General features: G+C 57.1%; 1 protein-coding gene across 1 annotated transcript in view; it reads left to right on the forward strand.

Moving 5' to 3' along the window:
• CROCC2 (ciliary rootlet coiled-coil, rootletin family member 2) overlaps positions 1-1,134 on the forward strand; it is a 44,587-nt gene extending 43,453 nt beyond the window's left edge. The window contains exon 27 of the mRNA XM_079782614.1: positions 413-1,134. Coding sequence (XP_079638740.1) covers positions 413-835 — 423 coding nt within the window. The 3' untranslated portion in view covers positions 836-1,134. The remainder of the gene's footprint in view (positions 1-412) is intronic.
• The last annotated feature ends 15,884 nt before the right edge of the window (positions 1,135-17,018 follow it).

Genomic DNA, 17,018 nt, shown 5'->3' on the forward strand with positions numbered 1-17,018 from the left:
CCCTCTCCGTGTGCTGTCCAGCTGGGTCCAGGGCAGGGGTGTCACCATCCCCATGCCTGTCTCCTGAAGAACCATCCCAGGGGCTGGCCACGTCACCTGCAGAGTGTCCCCAATGACCTCTCACACGGGACCAAGCTCCCAGCAGCTACTCACATGGGCTCCCCATCTTGCCACCCCAGGGGTGCCCCTCCTGACCGGCCAGGTGGGAAGAGCTATGGGAAAGACTGATAGTCATGGCATGACCTATTCCCCCACTCTACGTGCATACCCCAAACCTAGACATGCAGGCACAGCCCCTCCAAGCCCTCTCCAGGGCCTGTCCTGAGTGCCTCTATAATGCCCACCAGACCCCCAAAACCTCTAGCTCCCCACTCCCCTCAGCCCTGCCTGCTGATCTTTGACCTTCTCCCAGGACAACTGTCGCGCCCAGGTTCGCCACCTGAGCAGCTGTCTGAGGGAGGTGGAGAGGGAGCGTGCCCGAGCCCAAAGCCACGTGGGGCAGCTGAAGACAGCGCTGGCCCAGGCGGAGGAAGGTGACCTCCCTTCCCCACCTGCTCCTGGGGGTCCCCCAGAACACCCACTCCTGGTCCCCAGTGTGCAATCCTGGGAGCAGCTCAGGCGTAGGCCATGGGGTAACACCAAACCAGCACTTCCTGAAACTGTGAGAGGCCTCCCTCCATGCCATTCCCTTCCTACCTGGGCTTCTGCACTGGCTGTGTCCAAAGTTGGAGCCTTCCTCCCAGTCACAAGGCCCATCCCCCCTTGGGTCTCTGCCCTCAGAGAGGCCCCTGCCCTGCTGGTCACCCCACTGCATTTCTGTCCCTCACCCCATTAGTGGGTCACCCAGGGAGCCAGGCCCAGGGCCTGAATGTCTGGAAGGAAAGGCCTGAGAGAAGGGTGGTCTGGGGAGGGGCCTGGGGTCCAGGCCTTGAGCTTTGAGGGAGGAGCAAGGTTGTCAGTTTCCCAGCCTATGAGATGGGAGAGGCGATCCCTCGTATGGGAGTCCCTAGACCTTGGGAACCAGGCAAGCCACCCTGCTTGCTCACAGGCTGGCGCCAGGCGGAGAGGGAGGCGGGCAGTGCCCAGGCCACGAGGGCCCTGCAGAAGGAGGTGCTTCAGAGGCTGGAGAGGAAGTACCTGGCGAGTGTGCAGGCAGCAGGCCAGGAGAAGAGGCGGCTCCAGGTGGGGATCCAGGGCCGGGAGAGGAATGGGGGGCTGAGAGGGCTGCTGGGGAGGGGAGGTTTCAGGTCCCTGTGGGCAGGTGGCCTCAAGGGGCACTGGGTTCCCACAGAGCTTATCAGGGCTGTCCCTGCAGGGCGGTATTTGAGGTGGTCCTAGCCCTTCTTTTACAGATTGGGGAAACTGAGTCCTGGGCAGAGAGTGAGTTGGCCTAGGTGGCAGAGCCAGCCAGAGGCAGACCAGGGACAGACCCCGGCCTCTTTCTGTGGCCACACCAGCAGGCATAGGGTGGCCCAGCCTCGGTGCTCTCTCTCTATGGGTCAGGTCTGTGCTGCTGTGGGACTTTTTTTTAAATCTTCATCCAAGGATATTTTATTGATTTTTGAAAGAAAGAGAGAGAGAGACATGGATGTGAGAGAGAAACATCAATCTGTGGCCTCCTGTGCGCACCCTGGCCATGGATTGAACCCACAACCCAGGCATGTGCCTGACCCAGAATGAAACCCGAAACCTTTTGGTATACGGGTTGACCCTCCAACCAACCAAGCAGCTCATCCAGGCCTGTGGGGCGGTTTTTTACCCCACGTCACTCACACACAACGCAGGCTGCATAGGACGGACTCAGTAAATGGCCCCAAGTGGGCTCTGTGCTGTGAAGGTGGCTGGAGGCCTGCAGTTTCCAGGTGAGGAATCTGGGCGCAGAGAGGGGCCGGCCTGGGCGATGGCCTGGGTGAAGGGCCTCCCCCTCACTACCCAGCCCCGGCCCCGGAAAGCTGAGGCTCCTTGAGGACCTCGGGGGCGTGGGGGACAGTGTGCTTGGAGCAGAGCACTGGCCCTTGGGAGGCCCTTGGGGACCAGGGTCCCGGGCCTCACCCTGGGAAGTTGAGGTGGATGAGGGCAGCAGAGCAGAAGGAACTCGTGGGGCAGGACACAGGATCTCAGCCCCACGATTGCCACTAGCTACACGTCACCCCTCTCCAAGTGCCCTGGATGGATGGTGAGGGAGAGGGATGGCCCTACAGGGGAGGGGCCAGAGAAAGCACGGAGGAGCTCAGCCCAGAAAAGATTTGTAAGACCAAATGTAATTTCTGTTTCAAGACCCCTCCAGCCGAAGCTGCTGTGGTGATTGGGGGCTGGGGGGGTCATCCCAGGGCCCAGGTGCTTGCTGAGTGGTGGCAGGACTCGTGAGGTGTGGGGGTCCGAGAAACCAGGAGAGGTAGGGTGGGACTGTGTTCCATTTTACACATATGTTCACATGTATGCGTCCCATGCACATTTGAAAGTAAGTTGAAGTATACCTATTAAATCAACCGTTACCAACACAACACTCCTCACTGGATCTGTCTCCTGAATTTATCCAGGCTGAGAGTGATGCGTTGAATTTCCCCACTGTGATTTTTCTTTTGGCAACGTCTCCTTTATTCCAAGGGTCTTTGATTTGTGGATTTTTACGGCATGCTCTTCAGAATTCCACGTTTCTCGCTGCTCCAGCTTTTCCAGATCTGGAGGCCTCTGTGTCCGTAACCGCTCTGTCCTGAATTCCACTCCACCTGATGTGGCACAGCCCACCCGTCCCAGAGGCGCTCCTGCCCTTCCCCCCCCCCCCCCCCCCCCCACCGTCCCTCAGCCAGGCGTCCATTTCAACTCCACCTCGGAGTCTTGGCCCTTTTGCCGTTTCCAGGAGACTTGATCCACTTACAGGCCTCACAGCCGTGTGTTTACTCTGCTTTTCTCTGCTGACAGGATGCTTTCTGCTTTTAGTGTTTCCTCACAACCTCTGCTTTGCCCTTGACTGTAGGTTGTTTGCTCTCCCCTTCCCTCCAGTGCCCACATCCTGGCCTGTCCCTTTCCCTGGTCTTGGGGGGACGGGAGTGTTGCAGAGATCAGCGTGGCAGCGATGTCGCACTGTGCTCAGGGAACGCTGATGGCAGCTGGGACCCTTCCGGTGCCCCGGCCTCCCCCAGCTGCAGGGGGTTCTGTCCTGGGACCTGCCCGTATCTTCTGCTAAGTGCCGGCTTGGTTCGTGCAGAGCCTGCCCCTGAGTTCGAAGCCCCCAGTGTCTGCAGACCCAGGGGATTATCCCACAGCAGCCACACCTGGTGCATTCCTTCTCCGTCGCAGAGGCCGATGGAACCCCGTTTGTGGGCTCCCAGTCCTGCAGGCCAAAAATCCCTCGTGGGTGACTTGTTCTCTCCCAGGTCTCAGCCTCTGGGTTGGGCTGGGCCCCATCCTCACCCAAACCTGGAAGAGTCCCCTGGCAGCTCATTCAGGATGTGGCAAGGTCCAGTTCCCTGTGGCTCTGGGACCAAGTTCCGTATCCCAGCCCTCGGCTAAGGATGGAGCAACTTCTAGAGGCTTCTCCCAGTTCCTGGCATAGGCCTTCTCATGGGCCCTCACTCAGAGTCCCAAAGATCAGACCTCCTGTGATACTAGACCCACCTGTGTGGTCTCCCATTGGTTAATTACTAGCCTTCATTACCTCTGCAAATCCCTTTGCTACGTAATCATTACAGGATGACATCAGGGCCAAAGGTCACAGGCCATCTGTAACTGCCAGCCCCCAGGTTTCAGTAATTTGTTGAACGTGTCGGCTGAACTCGTGCGCACAGCTGTCTCAGGTGAGCCAGCTCTCTTCCCACCTCTCCAAGAGAGGCCTGTTTTCCCTTAGATCTCAGGCTGGTTGCTTGCCCACTGTCCTCCGTCTCGGTTGGATTCCAGAAATGAGAGGATGTTGTAGGTTATTTGAAGTGTTATTTCCAGAGTGGGGAGCCAGAATGCCCATTTAGCTTTGAAATTCAAAAACATTGACTTCTCCATTGTTTGTACCTGTGCTTGGTGAGCCCGACGAGGCAGAATCCAATCGACCTCAGTTTACACAAGTTCTTTCCGCTTGAACAGCATCTCTCCTCCCCATGCTTCCCTGTTTGTTTGACCCGAAATTCACAGCAGCCCAACACTGTTCTCCGGGCCTGTCTTCCTTGCTGACCTTAAACTTCACCTTTCCAGGTCCCAGCAGTTTAGGGTCTTCTCCCTCTTTAGCTGACCTGTCCTGTGTTGTCTTTGGTGTGTGTGTTTTGTTGTTGTTGTTTGTTAATCCTCACCTGAGGATATTTTCCCATTGATTTTTAGGGAGAATGGAAGAGAGAGGGAGAGACAGAGAGAAACATTGATGTGAGAGAAACACATCGATTGGTTGCCTCCTGCATGAGCCCTGACCAGGGCCGGGCTGAGAAGGAGCCTGCAACCCCATTTGTGGGCTCCCAGTCCTGCAGGCCAAAAATCCCTCGTGGGTGACTTGTTCTCTCCCAGGTCTCAGCCTCTGGGTTGGGCTGGGCCCCATCCATGCCCTTGACCGGAATCAAACCCGGGACTCTTTGGGCCGAAGGCCAACCTCTATACCCTGAGCCAAACTGGCTAGGGCGGCCTTTATGTTTTTATCTCAACTGTTCACTCTCCGGCTCCCCCATGGCCTCACCTTGAGAATATCAATGAACCTTTTCTAACATGGATTCCCTTTTCTTGCAATCACTCTATTCTCTTTAATTGGAGACCCTCAGATCTGATTCTTCAGACTGGCTTTGTCTCTTGAACCACAGTTGATTGCTACTAGTATGTACGTCATCGTTTTTTTCCTCTGCACGTCTTTAAAGAAGGGGGTCTGGTCTTGCTCAAAGTTGGAAGTGGAGAGGAACCTCCTGGGGACTTCGTGTGACCCTGTCCAGATGCTTCAGGCCCAAAGGAAGGGCAGAGAGAAAGGTCTCAAGGGAAACCGTGGGGGCCGTGTGGCATGGGGAGCCAGTGGCAAAAGCAGTCCCGAGCCCTCAGTAGAGCTTTTCTGTTCCAGGAACGGGGTGGGTGAGGGCCCTGCTCTGGGACACAGCTACAGTGACTGGAGGCCTCTTGTTCCTCACCCACCATGACCCTCATCCCCGGGACCTCCCCTCCATGCCAGATGCCCCTCCAGTCCTGGCTCTAAGCTGGGGTTCCCAGGGACTAGGGGCGGGGGGGGGGGGGGGGTGTCTTCTGAGGTTCTTCAGATATTCTGTATCCATGTTAATTTTTCTGCTTGATCAATAATTTCCTTAATTTTTTTAGTGAAGTGTGTGTCCTAAAATCTATCAGGATTGTGGGAAATTTTTCTAGGATTCTGGCAATTACCATCTCTCCTATTTTCAGGCTGGTTGGTTCTGTCTATCCTCCATCTTGCAGGAGCCCTCAAAGTTCTGGTCTCCAGCTCTGAGGAAAGTTTTCCCAAATTTTGTGACCTCTTGGCCATGGCAGTGGGCATGGGATGGGGACTGAGGCTTGCCTAAATCACCGGCAGCCCCAGGCCCTTTTGACAAACAGCCAACCCAGGCAGAAGTGTTTGCCACCGAGGGTGTGAGCCAGAGCAAGGTCTGTAAGCTACACGACAACTTTCACGTTCCTGGGCTGGGTTTTTCTCTGTTTCACATAAGCCAATGTGTTTGTCAAGAGAAAGTTAATTAAAAACATATTTTTCTAATTAAATGGTAGGCTGTGCTATGCAAACAGTAAGATTCTTGTTTGAGAGCAAACCCCTCCCGTTTCCAGGGCTGCCCTGGGGATTCACTAGATCCACGATGCACAGCCCGCATCACCCACCCCGCGTGACCCTGCATCAGAGCCAGGTCCCAGCCTCCCGGCTCCAAGGCTCACAGTGTCCTCCTGGCACCCGGGCTTGTCACGTCCAACCCCACTGGCTCTCACACGCCCCAATGTCAGCCCTGCTGCACACCCCACCTCTCCAGAGAACGCTCCCCAGGCCCAACCTGAGCTCAGTCCGGGTTCTAGAAGCAAAGCTGGGGAGCCCTTGGCACCCCCAGGCACACGTTTTCAGCTGGGGCTGCAGCTGGTTCCTAACTTTTGTCAAGAATGTCTGTGTTTGTGTCTCCTTAGGGTATTGTCTTTATCAGCTTTTTTTGTGTTAAGATTATTTTATCTTGATTTGGTGAATTGGTAAGCTTTCCATCTTTTTCTTTCACCTGGAATAATCCAGATAGCCTAAGAGGTAAGGTTTTTTAAAGGTTAGTTTGAATTTGCCTGCAAACCCTGCCCTTCTGTCATCTGAAATAGGCCTTAACTTCCTCTCCATCTCTGTCCCCGGTCTGGCTCAGCTCTCCGCCTCTTCTTGTCACGTGGCAGTCACCCGCCTTATATCTTTGAGTGCATGTGTATTTACCGTCGTCACAGTGATGTGTGTGGTTGCACCTGCAGTAGCTCTGTGCCGGTCCTGCGTGTCGGAGATTCTATTTATTTCCCCTCTTCCAACTTGCCAACAGTTCATCTCTTTTATTGGTCTTTTCAGAGAATCCACTTTTATCTCTTCTCTTATTTCTGTCCAGTTTGCTCACCTCGGCTTTCCTCTCTGTTAACACCCTCTTTTGGCTGTCATTGTTCTGATTTCTGATATTGAATCAGTGTGTGTTTATATTTGGACTTTCTCTCTCTCCAGTAAGAGAATTCAGTGTTAACCATATCTTCCCTAATTGAGGTTTGCTGGGTGACCCGTGGCTTTTTCATATGAATTATTTTCCTTTTTACCCATTTTCTAGGAGTTTCAGCTTTTATTTCTTCTTTAATTCAAAAGACGAATTCCATGTTTGTGCCTTTTTTTGTCGCCGAATCTGGTCTCCCTGGCGAGAGGGCGTGGCTTGGGCAGTGTGGGCCTTTGGTCAGCTTCTGGGGGGATCTGGGTTTATGCTCCTGGTTGTCGGCTGTTTGCTGGTTGCTCTTTGCTTTCTTGGTTTGGTTTTGTCTATTTGTTTGTGGTATGTTTGGAGGAAACTGGACAAGCTGATTGCAAAGTTTACAGGGAAGAAAAGATGATTATAACTGATTTAAGGCAACAGGAGGGGGAGCACAGGCTGGACAAAGAGGCCAGCAGGGTAGCAGAGTCCAGAGGTGTTCAGCTGTCACTACTTGGCGCCAAGCCCCTTATATCTGAGCAATTCAAGGGCTCATTGTGTCCTGGGGCTGGCCAGAGGGCGGAACCAGCCAACCAACGAATGGGTCCATTGTCACCCAGGGGCTGGAAAGGTGTCAGGCTGAGGACCTGAACTCCAAGGCCCAAAGCACGGACGTGGGGAGTCGTGGCATGCTCTGCTGTTCACTGTGCATAAGAAGGCTGGGTAATGAGACCCCCACCCGCTGTACGTGCACAAGACATTTTCCACCCTTCCTTCTACAAGACCCTCATTTCACAACAGCCCTCAGAGGGTGTGGCACCTTACAGCCCCTCCCTTCCTTCTCCTGGTCCCAACAAGAACCCCGTGAGGTTGCATCACCCCATGCCACAGATTGGGAAACTGAGGCTGGGCCCTGGTCCAAGGGCACGAGGGGAGCCGCGTGTCCCTGCCCCAAGCCCGGCTCTTCCCTGCTTGGCTCCCAGGTGGGAGCCACAGGCTGGGCTCCATTTGCTATGACAAGAAATTTAATTCCATGGGCATTGAATCCTTACAAGAGGAGCCCAATGTTTCACATAAGTGGGCTGGGCCCCTTTAAATACCATGAAATATCTAAGTCGTGTTCGAAGGAAACCTCTGCTTTTCTACTGGAAAATGTGTACAAACAGAAAATTATAATTTTCAAAATTGCAAGGGAGGGTGAAACGTCATAATTTTAGGGACAAGCATTGCCCTCCTCCCTTTCCTTTTTCAAAGTACTAGTGTCAGCCCCCCAAAAAAGTGTGTACAGGGTCACCCTGCCGTCTCCAGCACTTCCCGGCTCCTCTGAGCAGCCCTCCTGTGTGAGCGGCCAGAGTCTGCTCCGGCATTCAGTGAGAATAAAGTGAGAGGATGGACAAACGGCCCCTCTGACAGCCCCCGGGACCGGACTGCCGTGGTCACTGTGGAGGATGGGTGTTGGCTGAGACTGGGACCCTGTGACCTGAGAACTAGAGCTTGCCTGGGTCATTGGGGTCCCTGCACCTTCAGGCTCCTCTCCCTGGCTCTGTGCCCAGTCTTCCTCTTGCCCTCACACTTCACCCCCTCTCAGGTGGCCCTTTATCCCCTCCCCCAGCCAGGCTTCCAGAAGGCCTGCCCCTCTCTCTCCCACACCCTCAGCCTGTCACCACACACACACACACACACACACACACACACACACGAAAAGGTCACTAGCAACATTTGGGTGTCTCCTTGACCCCTTGGGGCACCCCCATTAAGGGACTGGCCCCTCCCTCCCAATTTCTGCTGACTCTCTGGGTTTCCCTGCTCGACCATCTCTTTTTCTCTCTGCCGGACATCTACTTGGCAGGACCCCTTCACTCCCCTTCCCCCTCTTACCAGGGCACCCTCCCCTCCTCTGGCCTCCAGAGCCACCTGGTTCTGAAACACTGCCCCTGAGTTTAGTGACTCCTGGACACCCCTCAGGACTGAACTCTGGACCTTCACCCTCAGACATGTTTCCCAGCCTGCCTGAGTGGGTCCTGGAGCACCCAACAGTCCATGCCTGGGAGTCCTCATTCCCCCACACGGCCCCTCCAGGCTCCAAGTCCCATGTCATGTCCTTTCACTCCCCCACTCACGTCCAAGCCACCTCCTGTCCGCCACCGGAGTCACAGGACCAGAGACACTGGCCACTTCTCGCACGGAACAAAGGGGAAGATTCAAAAACCAGAGACTGGCCCAACCTCACGAAGGCATGCTGGTCGCAAGCCAACCTCATGTTTCCAACAATGGAGTCTGCATAGAACACACCAGGGATCTCCAGGCCCCACTGCAGGCCGGCTCGGGGCCCAGGGGACATGTTCTCCTTGTGAGGGCTCAGAGCAGAGGGGTGAAGGGGGCAAGGCTGCTGTCACAGGAGAGAGACCTGGTGGTGGGTGGTGTCAGTAGGGGGCCCAGTGAGGCTGGTTGGGCTGCAGGGCTGAGCAGGACTCTGGGCAGTGAGGGCAGGGGAGCAGGTGGTAGATGGGGTGGGCTGAGTCCAACAGGCTCCGTGACTTGGGGTGACTCTGGTCTTCATTCCAAGTCTGGAAGCAGGTGAGGGACACTGGTTGTGTCTTGAGGCCCCTGTGGCCACAGCACAGAACCTGCCAGCGGAGCCTCTGCCCACGCTGGGCCAACGAGGCCTCCTTTCCAGTTCCCACGGCTACATCACAGACAGCCCGGTTGTGCACAGTGTACTTGGCCTCGTCTTGCCTCCTCACATCCTGCAGCAGGTCTGGGCAGACACCCTGTGCCTCCCTCCCCAGGAGCAACTGGACACGCTGCACCGGGCCCTGAATGAGAGCAGGAGGCACAGCCAGGGCCTTGCCCAGAGGAGTCGGCGGCTGGAGCACAGGTGCCAGGAGGCCGAGAGTGCACAGGGGCCCCTGCGGCAGGTGAGGCCCCCAGAAGGCAGGGCCCTGCATCCCTTCACAGAATCAGCCCCCTGGGCATGAACAGACGTCCAGGTGTTCAGACACCATTCAGTGTCCGGCTGACAGAGCAGAAATCGGAGGAGGGAGAGCACACGCAGGGATTCCCTGCTCTAGGACCACCCGAGAGCCTGGTCTATGTAGCCTCTGTCTACCCAGGTACTTCGGAGGCAGCAGCTCAGGGAGCAGGGATTGGAGGCACAGTGCATGAAGAGGCGCATCCTGCAGGGACACAAGGCCTCCCAGCACCTCAAGGGCTCCCACCTGCAAGGGGAGCTCGTGGTGCTGCATGCACGCCAGCCGCTGGGATGGCCTCTGACAGTAATCCCTAGGAGAGGGTCAGGGAATCCCTCACCAGGGTCCCTCGCTGTGGGGAGGTGAGGCTGGGGATGTGTCCTACTGCCCTGGGGGCCTGGCAGGTCATGGCTGAGAGTCTGTGAGCACTCCTGGGCCACGTCTAGGCAGAGGGTCTTGCTTGTCCCCCAGCACAGGGATCTAGAGTGGTGTGCGGGCACAGACAGAGGAGGGGCTCAGGAACACACAGCTGCCACCTGGGCACAGATATCCTTCTCTTTGCAGCACTGGCCCCAGGCAGGGCTCCGGGAAGGGCATTCAACCTGGGCTCACCTATGCAAAGGGAGCCAGGTGTCTGTCACTCATGGCTGTCCCAGGCAGGGCTGCTCAGAAGGGCTGGTGGAGGCCGTGTTAAGTGGCACCCCGCAGACTTTGCAAGGGCCACCTCAGGTCCAGTGAATCCCTAGGCTTGTCACTGTGTCACCTGCTCACCAAGACCTATAAAGACTGGCTTCCTGCTGGGGCAGGCTTGTCTGGTCTGGGCAGTGTGGCCCAAGGGCAAAAGGACCAGGGAGACCACAGAGGCCAGGCTTAGCATCACTGGCTGGTGGAAGGAGTAGCAAGGAGACAGGTGCCCAGGACTCTCAGACTCTGAAGGAGAAAGATGCCAGGGGGCATGTGGACACCAGAGAGGAGAGAAAAGGAAAGGTCAGGGCCAGAGACAAGGTGAAGGCTGCCTCCACCTCAGGCAGGAGGGAACGTGTTTAGTTGTGTCAGGAGCAGAGGCAGAACCAGGAACAGCCATGGTCCCCACGGGTTGGAGGGTGTATGTGACAGCTATGTGGACACTGACCACATGCTCCCTGAGGGAGCAGTGGGGCCCTGGGGGGAGGGGACTGCTGGGCCTAGAGCCCCCGGGAGAGTGTCTGTCCCATGTCCCAGGCAGGTCCTGTTCAGCTGAGGTGGATTCAAGGAAAGGAGGGTTTTCCAGAGGGGAGTGGCCAAGTCAGGGGGGAAGGGACCCTGGGGATGGGATTGGGGTCTGGATGGGGGCACAGAGACCAGGCCAGGACAGGCACTGACAACCACGGGCCAGCTCGTCCACACCGGGCCACCTGCCCTCCCAGGAAGGAGGGTCAGATCGGTGAGGATCCTGTCCCTTCTCCTGAAGGGTGGGCCAGCGCTGAGCTGCTGAGCTGGGGAAGCGGAGGACTCATGGCCACTCCAGGGGCTCCTGGGGGGCTGAGCATTAGCCCGGCTATGGCACCGCCCTGTGGGGGAGGGGAGGAACAACTAATGAGTTCCAGGAGGTCAGCTGCGAGGGGCCGCAAACCCATAAACCCTTTATTGGTGTCTCAGGAGGGGAAGCCCGGCCGTGGCCGTTTGTTTATTTTGGACCTCATGTTTCTCTGTTTCACATGCACTGCCAGGACTGTCACTGGGATTTTAAAGAAACAGGACTTCCTTTTTCAGTGGAGGGGGCTCTGTTTTTCTCAGTCCTGAAGAAGAAAGGAACCCTTGCTTTTGAACACTGACCCCATAGTCTCACCCTGGGACTGCTCCTCTGTAGCAGGGCCCCGGAGAGCCCAGACCCTGAAGGGAGGACCGACTGGGGCTGCAGCAGGACCTGCAGGGCTGGGCACAGTGGGCAGTGGACAGGTCTGGTTTGGAGAGAGGGCCTGGGTCTGATGCTGCCCAGCTGCTGCTAGGACTGCAAGGTCAGAGACCATCCCCAGCAGCACCCAAGAGGCATGTCTGGGGTCAGTTCCTTCCTCCAAAAGGATCATCCACAGGGTCAAATGGAGCCCCACCAACCTTCCCACCAACACCGCTTCTCTGTTTCATCCTGGTTCAAATGCCAATGGCCCTGGGTGGGGTTCGGGGTCCTGGCCCAGGGCAGCGCCCTGCCCCACCAAGCCAGTGCTCAGGGGACCCAGAGGTACCCACATGCTCCCTGAAGAGCAGGCCACACTCCCCCAGCAGCCACTACAGGCTCTGCTCTTGCAGAGAGAGCGGGACACGCTGAGCAGGGAAGGGGACATGGCGGGGGCCGAGGAGCCACTGGACCAGCCCCTGAGCAGCCTGCACCTCCAAGTGGACAGGGCTCTGAGGCAGGACCAGCACCTACAGGTCAGCAGGGCCGGCGCAGCTCTGCGTACCTCAGCCTTGGGAGTGGCCCTGAGACAGGGGGTATCCAGATGGTGTGGGTCCCGGAAGGGTGGGCCACCCTGCCTAACTCAGGACACACATACAGGTGTGCATGCACAGGGGTGTCTGCTGGGTCACACCTGGGAGTGGTGGAACAGTCGGGGCCTCATGAGCCAGCACCTAAACCAAAAAGGGAGGTGTGGGGGAAGCATAGCTCCCCTGCATGTGTTGCGGGGGGGGGGGGGGGGGGGGAAATCTCCCTTTCCACCACTAGGCAGACTCTCCACCCCAGACAAGGAATTTACAAGCAGGTGGGAGGCAGCAAGATTCAGCCTATGATGCCTGCAGGACCCCCAGTCCTGCCAAGCAGAAACCAGGATGCCATTAAAGCAGATGTAAGGTACACCCTACGGGCCTGTGGGCCGGACTCTAGCTCAGATGAGGCCCAAATCTGCTTGCCGATCCTGAACTGGGGCCCACCCCCCAGCAGAGGGCGGTGGGTAACAGAGGACTGGACAAAGGAATAGTGGCCCCAAGGGCAAGCGGGCAGCAGTGAGGTGCCGAGGTTCTCACCCAGGTCCAGACAGCGGAGCTGGAGCAGGCCCAAGCCCAGCAGCCCCAGGAGGTGGCTGCCCAGCACCAGCAAGACCTGGCTGTGGAGGCCAAGCAGGCCCTGGAGTCCCACGTGCTGGAGGAGCAGGTGGGGCTGGGTGGAGGGCAGAGGAGGGGAGGGGAGGGGTGGGGAAAGCCCAGTGTCCTGCAACACACCCCTCCGGCAGGGGTTCTCCAAACTGACACCCAGGAGCTCCAGCTCACTGCGAGGCTGAGCAGGTTTCTGGGGCAGGTTGCCACCTGCTCGGCCTCTATTGCCTGCCCGTAAGGAAGGGTGGTGAGGGCAGTCCCTCAGTCAGAGGGCGAGGCCCGTGAAGTGTCCAGACCATGCCTGGCAGCTGGCAGTTGTAGCAGAGGTGGCCCCTGCACCTGTCCTTCAGGCAGGAGAGGAGAGAGTGTCATATGTGGGGACAAGGTGGTGACAGTGTGACAGAGCCTTGGAAATGTAGCTGTGTTGCCCCCCCACACACACACACACATACACACACATGTATACACACAGGCAAAGACATGCCTGCCAGGGCTGGCCCGCAGGCTCCAAGCTGTCAGAGACAGCTACATTCTACAGACAAGGAAACTGAGACCCAGGAAGGTAAAGTGACTGTCCAGTGTTACCCCCAAGTTAGTGTCCCTGACCCACCAAGCCACGTCTGCTAAATTTATGCGCTCAGGAGAACTTATCTCCTTATCACTGAGTACGTTCATGGCCTGAATGGAAGGGGGTCTGTCCACTGTGGGTCCCTAGGCGAGGTGGGTGTACCTGATGAGGTGAGCCTACGTGTCCCTGTGTGTCTGCCGATGTTTCAGACCCATGCACGTCACCTCTTGGGGGAACCATGGACTGTGGCCTCCCAGTGCTTCCTGTTACAGAGCTCTGGTGAGGTCTAAGACCGTTCCTGCCCTGTTCCCAGGTGGCCAGGAAGGAGCAGTTGGACTAGGAAGTACAACGGCAACAACATGCCCACCTCAGCCAGGCCTTCCCTGCCCAGAAGTGAGCCCTGCTGCCAACCCTGCCACAGCCCTGACCAGCCAGACGCAGAACCATGAATTGGAAAACCAATGCTCACGCGGCTCAGTGGGCCTGGTGCCCGCAGAGGGGCCCAGGGAGCCGGCAGCCGGAGCCCACACTCACCCGCAGGAGTCCCATGTCAGCAGGCACCCTCTGGCTCCCCCGACCACTGAGCTCCCCCACGCTGTGACGTGGGCTTCTGCTGGCATGGACCCCTCCCCGCTGCACAACTCCTCCTCCAGCCACTGTCTCTGCCTGGACACGCCATCGGGACAGACCCCGCCGGGCCAGTTTCCTCGGCCACAGGCTGCATTCCCTGCCCTCAGCTCTGTAAACACGGGGAAACACGTGGAAAACATTTCCACCAAATGGAGCCAAAAACAGTGTCCTTCAAGGCCCAGTGCCCGCCTCCCACGCCCAGAGGCTGTGGAACCTTCTGTATCCAGGAACTGCAGGTCTCTCACGGTGGCAGGTGGCTGGAAATGACTCAGTCGGTCCCTGTGACTCACTGGCCTGAGAGGCACGGGAGTAGGAACTTAGAAGTCAGACTTGCAGAACCTCTCACTTTCCCAGTCTGTGAACCTGGGCCAGGGACCCTCAGAATCCAGCCCCATTGCTATGGAAACAAGGCAGCCACCTTCACCTGTAGGCATTTTTATTCATTTCCTCCATTTATACCACGTCAGTGATTTGTTTTCCTCTCCAAATGGCCTCTTTTGTTCTATGACACCAGCCAGCCCAGGACTCACAAGCTTCTTGTGAGCGCAGCTCCTCCCAGGGAAACCCTAGCATACTCTGGAGGACAGGCATGGGGGCAGGAAGGGTCCAAAGCTCCAGGAAGCCACCCCATCTCGGCCACTGTAAGCTGTGGCCCAAAGAGACAGCCATCGGTCTCATTCAAGATGGATCCAGGCTTGTTTTCACCTGGTGGTCCTTTAGAGAGCCTGTCTGGGATTGCACAGCTGGAGAGGGGCATCCCTGCCCTCCCCCAAGGAGGCGAGCCATGCTGGCCTCACCCACCCTCATCTGCCCAGCCAGGCTTCGGGCACAGGGTCCTGTTGACTGGAGGACAGAGCTGGGCCAGGTAGACTGAGCAAAGTGAGGCCCAGTGTTGGGCACTGGACCCTGTTCTCACACAGCACCCTGGAGGTGAGGTGCAGGGAGGAGGGCGGGGTAGGGGCCCATCCTGGTATACAAGGTCAAGGCAGAACTGCTGCCCTCCCTACAGTCCAAGGCATAGGGCGGAAAAGCAACCGGTCTCCCACCCATCCCTGCTCCCTGGAACTCGGGCCACGGCCTTCGGGTGCTTCTCCCCTGCTATCCCACATGGAGGCCTGTGGCCTGTGGCCTGTAAGAGAACCGGCAAGTTCCAGCATCCCTTTAGGAGTTGCCAGCCTTGCAGGGCAGTCCCAGCTCTGCTCCTCTCCAGCTGTGCGATCCCAGACAGGCTCTCTAGGCCTAGGGGACCACCTGGTCTGGGGCGCCAACCTTCTCAGGTGTCAAAGGACACACCTGAAGCCCACAGGGGGAGGAGGACTCATCCCCTGAGAGAGCAGGAGAGCCATGGGGACAGGGCCATCCTGAAGCACTTGGGCCAAAAGGAAGGAGGTGACACCCTAAGACAGAGAGGCAGGGGAGGATGACCAAGCACCCGAGGAGACAGGCTCAACCTCCAACGCACCAGCTTTTGAGGGAGGCAAAGGCCCTCTCTTGGCCACAGCTGGGGAGGAAATGAGCCGCAGGACCCAGGAGTGCAGCTGGGCCAGGGCAGTTCGTATCTGGGCCTCTTGACATTAATGTTCTCACCTGTGGATGCTAAGCTGCGGCCAGAGCACTCCCTCTCCCAGCACATGCATGCTCAGAGCCTGTGGGTTAGACTGTATCTGCTACTTTTAATATTCTTTTTAAAAGTTTTACTTGAGCCCTGGCCAGTGTTCTCAGTGGTTAGAGCGTCAGCCCAAGCACCAAAGGGCCTTGGGTTTGATTCCTGGTCAAGAGCACATTGCTGGGTTGCAGGTTCAATTCCTGGCCCCAGTCAGGACATGTGTGGGGATCTCTTCCCCCCCCCCCCCCACCTTTCCACTCTCTCAAAAAATCAATGGAAAAAATATCCTCTGGTGAGGATTAACAAAACACAAAAAAATTTTACTTGCATTTTCCTGCATCATTAGAACGGCCACAGAGCATAATTTTATTGGCTGCCAAGCAGGGACATACCCTGCCTCCCACGTGCCTGGGTCTCCACTGTGGCTTCCCTGCCATCATGGAACACTCAGAAATGGGGAATCTTTGCCCTTGAACCAGGAGATATGCAGGAGGCGGGGGGGGGGGGCTATCATTACCCCAAGCGAAGGAAAGCAGTACCTGAGCCCACCTGTAACCCATTTATGGCCTCTCCCTGCAGAACCTCTAGCTCAGTATTTCCAGTTCCTCTTTTTTTTTTTTTTTTTTTGAGCTAAAGCAGCAACAAACATCCCAGGAGTGAATGTGGACCCATTCTGAGCGTTTCCTTACGATCACTAGCAGAAGCCTCATTATGATGTTCAGGTGCGGGGGGTCGGGGGGGGGGCATTCCGTGGAGGCTCTGTCCCTCACTGCACATAGAAGGAGCCCATGGGCTGGGGTCGAGGGCTCAACACACTGGCTATGTGAACAGCTGGGCACCCTGAGCCAGGCCCTCCCACCTCTGTCTTGGTACACCAGCGGCACCCATCTAGCCTTACAGTGTAGTGACAGGAGCCAGATCCTACCTGCCCCTCTGGGCCCTGTGATCTCCCAACCTCATTCCCAGAGCAGGTGGCAGGTTACCTGGGACAGGGTCTCTGGTTTCACCTGCATGGTAGAACCAACTGCTCTGGGGAGATCTATGCCTTGCCAGCTGCCTCTTGGAGGGAAGGAGAGAAAAGGGGGGGGGGGGTGCAGCCAGCCAGCCAGCCCGCCCCTGCCACTAGCAGCCTCACCCAGAGCCCCCTCCCCCAGCCCTGCAGGGAACAGCCCCCTGGGCCAGGTGTGGACCCTCACCACCATACCCTGCAAGGAGTCCCAAGTCCTGGGGCATCCAGAGGTCGGCTCCAGGCTCCCCCATCTAAACTGCACACACACTCAGGCCCTAAATTAAAATGTCACAGGCCTATGGGGAGGCTCGGGTTTCCTGCCGCAGAACATGAGCCTGCTTGATAAAACCATTTTGGTTTTGATAAATGTGGACTTTCTGTGGCAGAGACAAAGGCGCCCTTGAGTCCAGAGGAGAACCTACAGCGGCACATTGCTGAAAGCTATTTCCTGATAATATTTTTAGCACCTGAAAAAAAACCTCTTTTTCTCCTCTGGCCTGTGGAGTTGTGTTTTGTGTTGTTGTTTTTATTGTTGTTGTTTTAATGTAATGCCCAGTGCGGG

Source organism: Cnephaeus nilssonii (assembly GCF_951640355.1).
Source record: "Cnephaeus nilssonii genome assembly, chromosome: 10".
NCBI lineage: Eukaryota > Metazoa > Chordata > Mammalia > Chiroptera > Vespertilionidae > Cnephaeus > Cnephaeus nilssonii.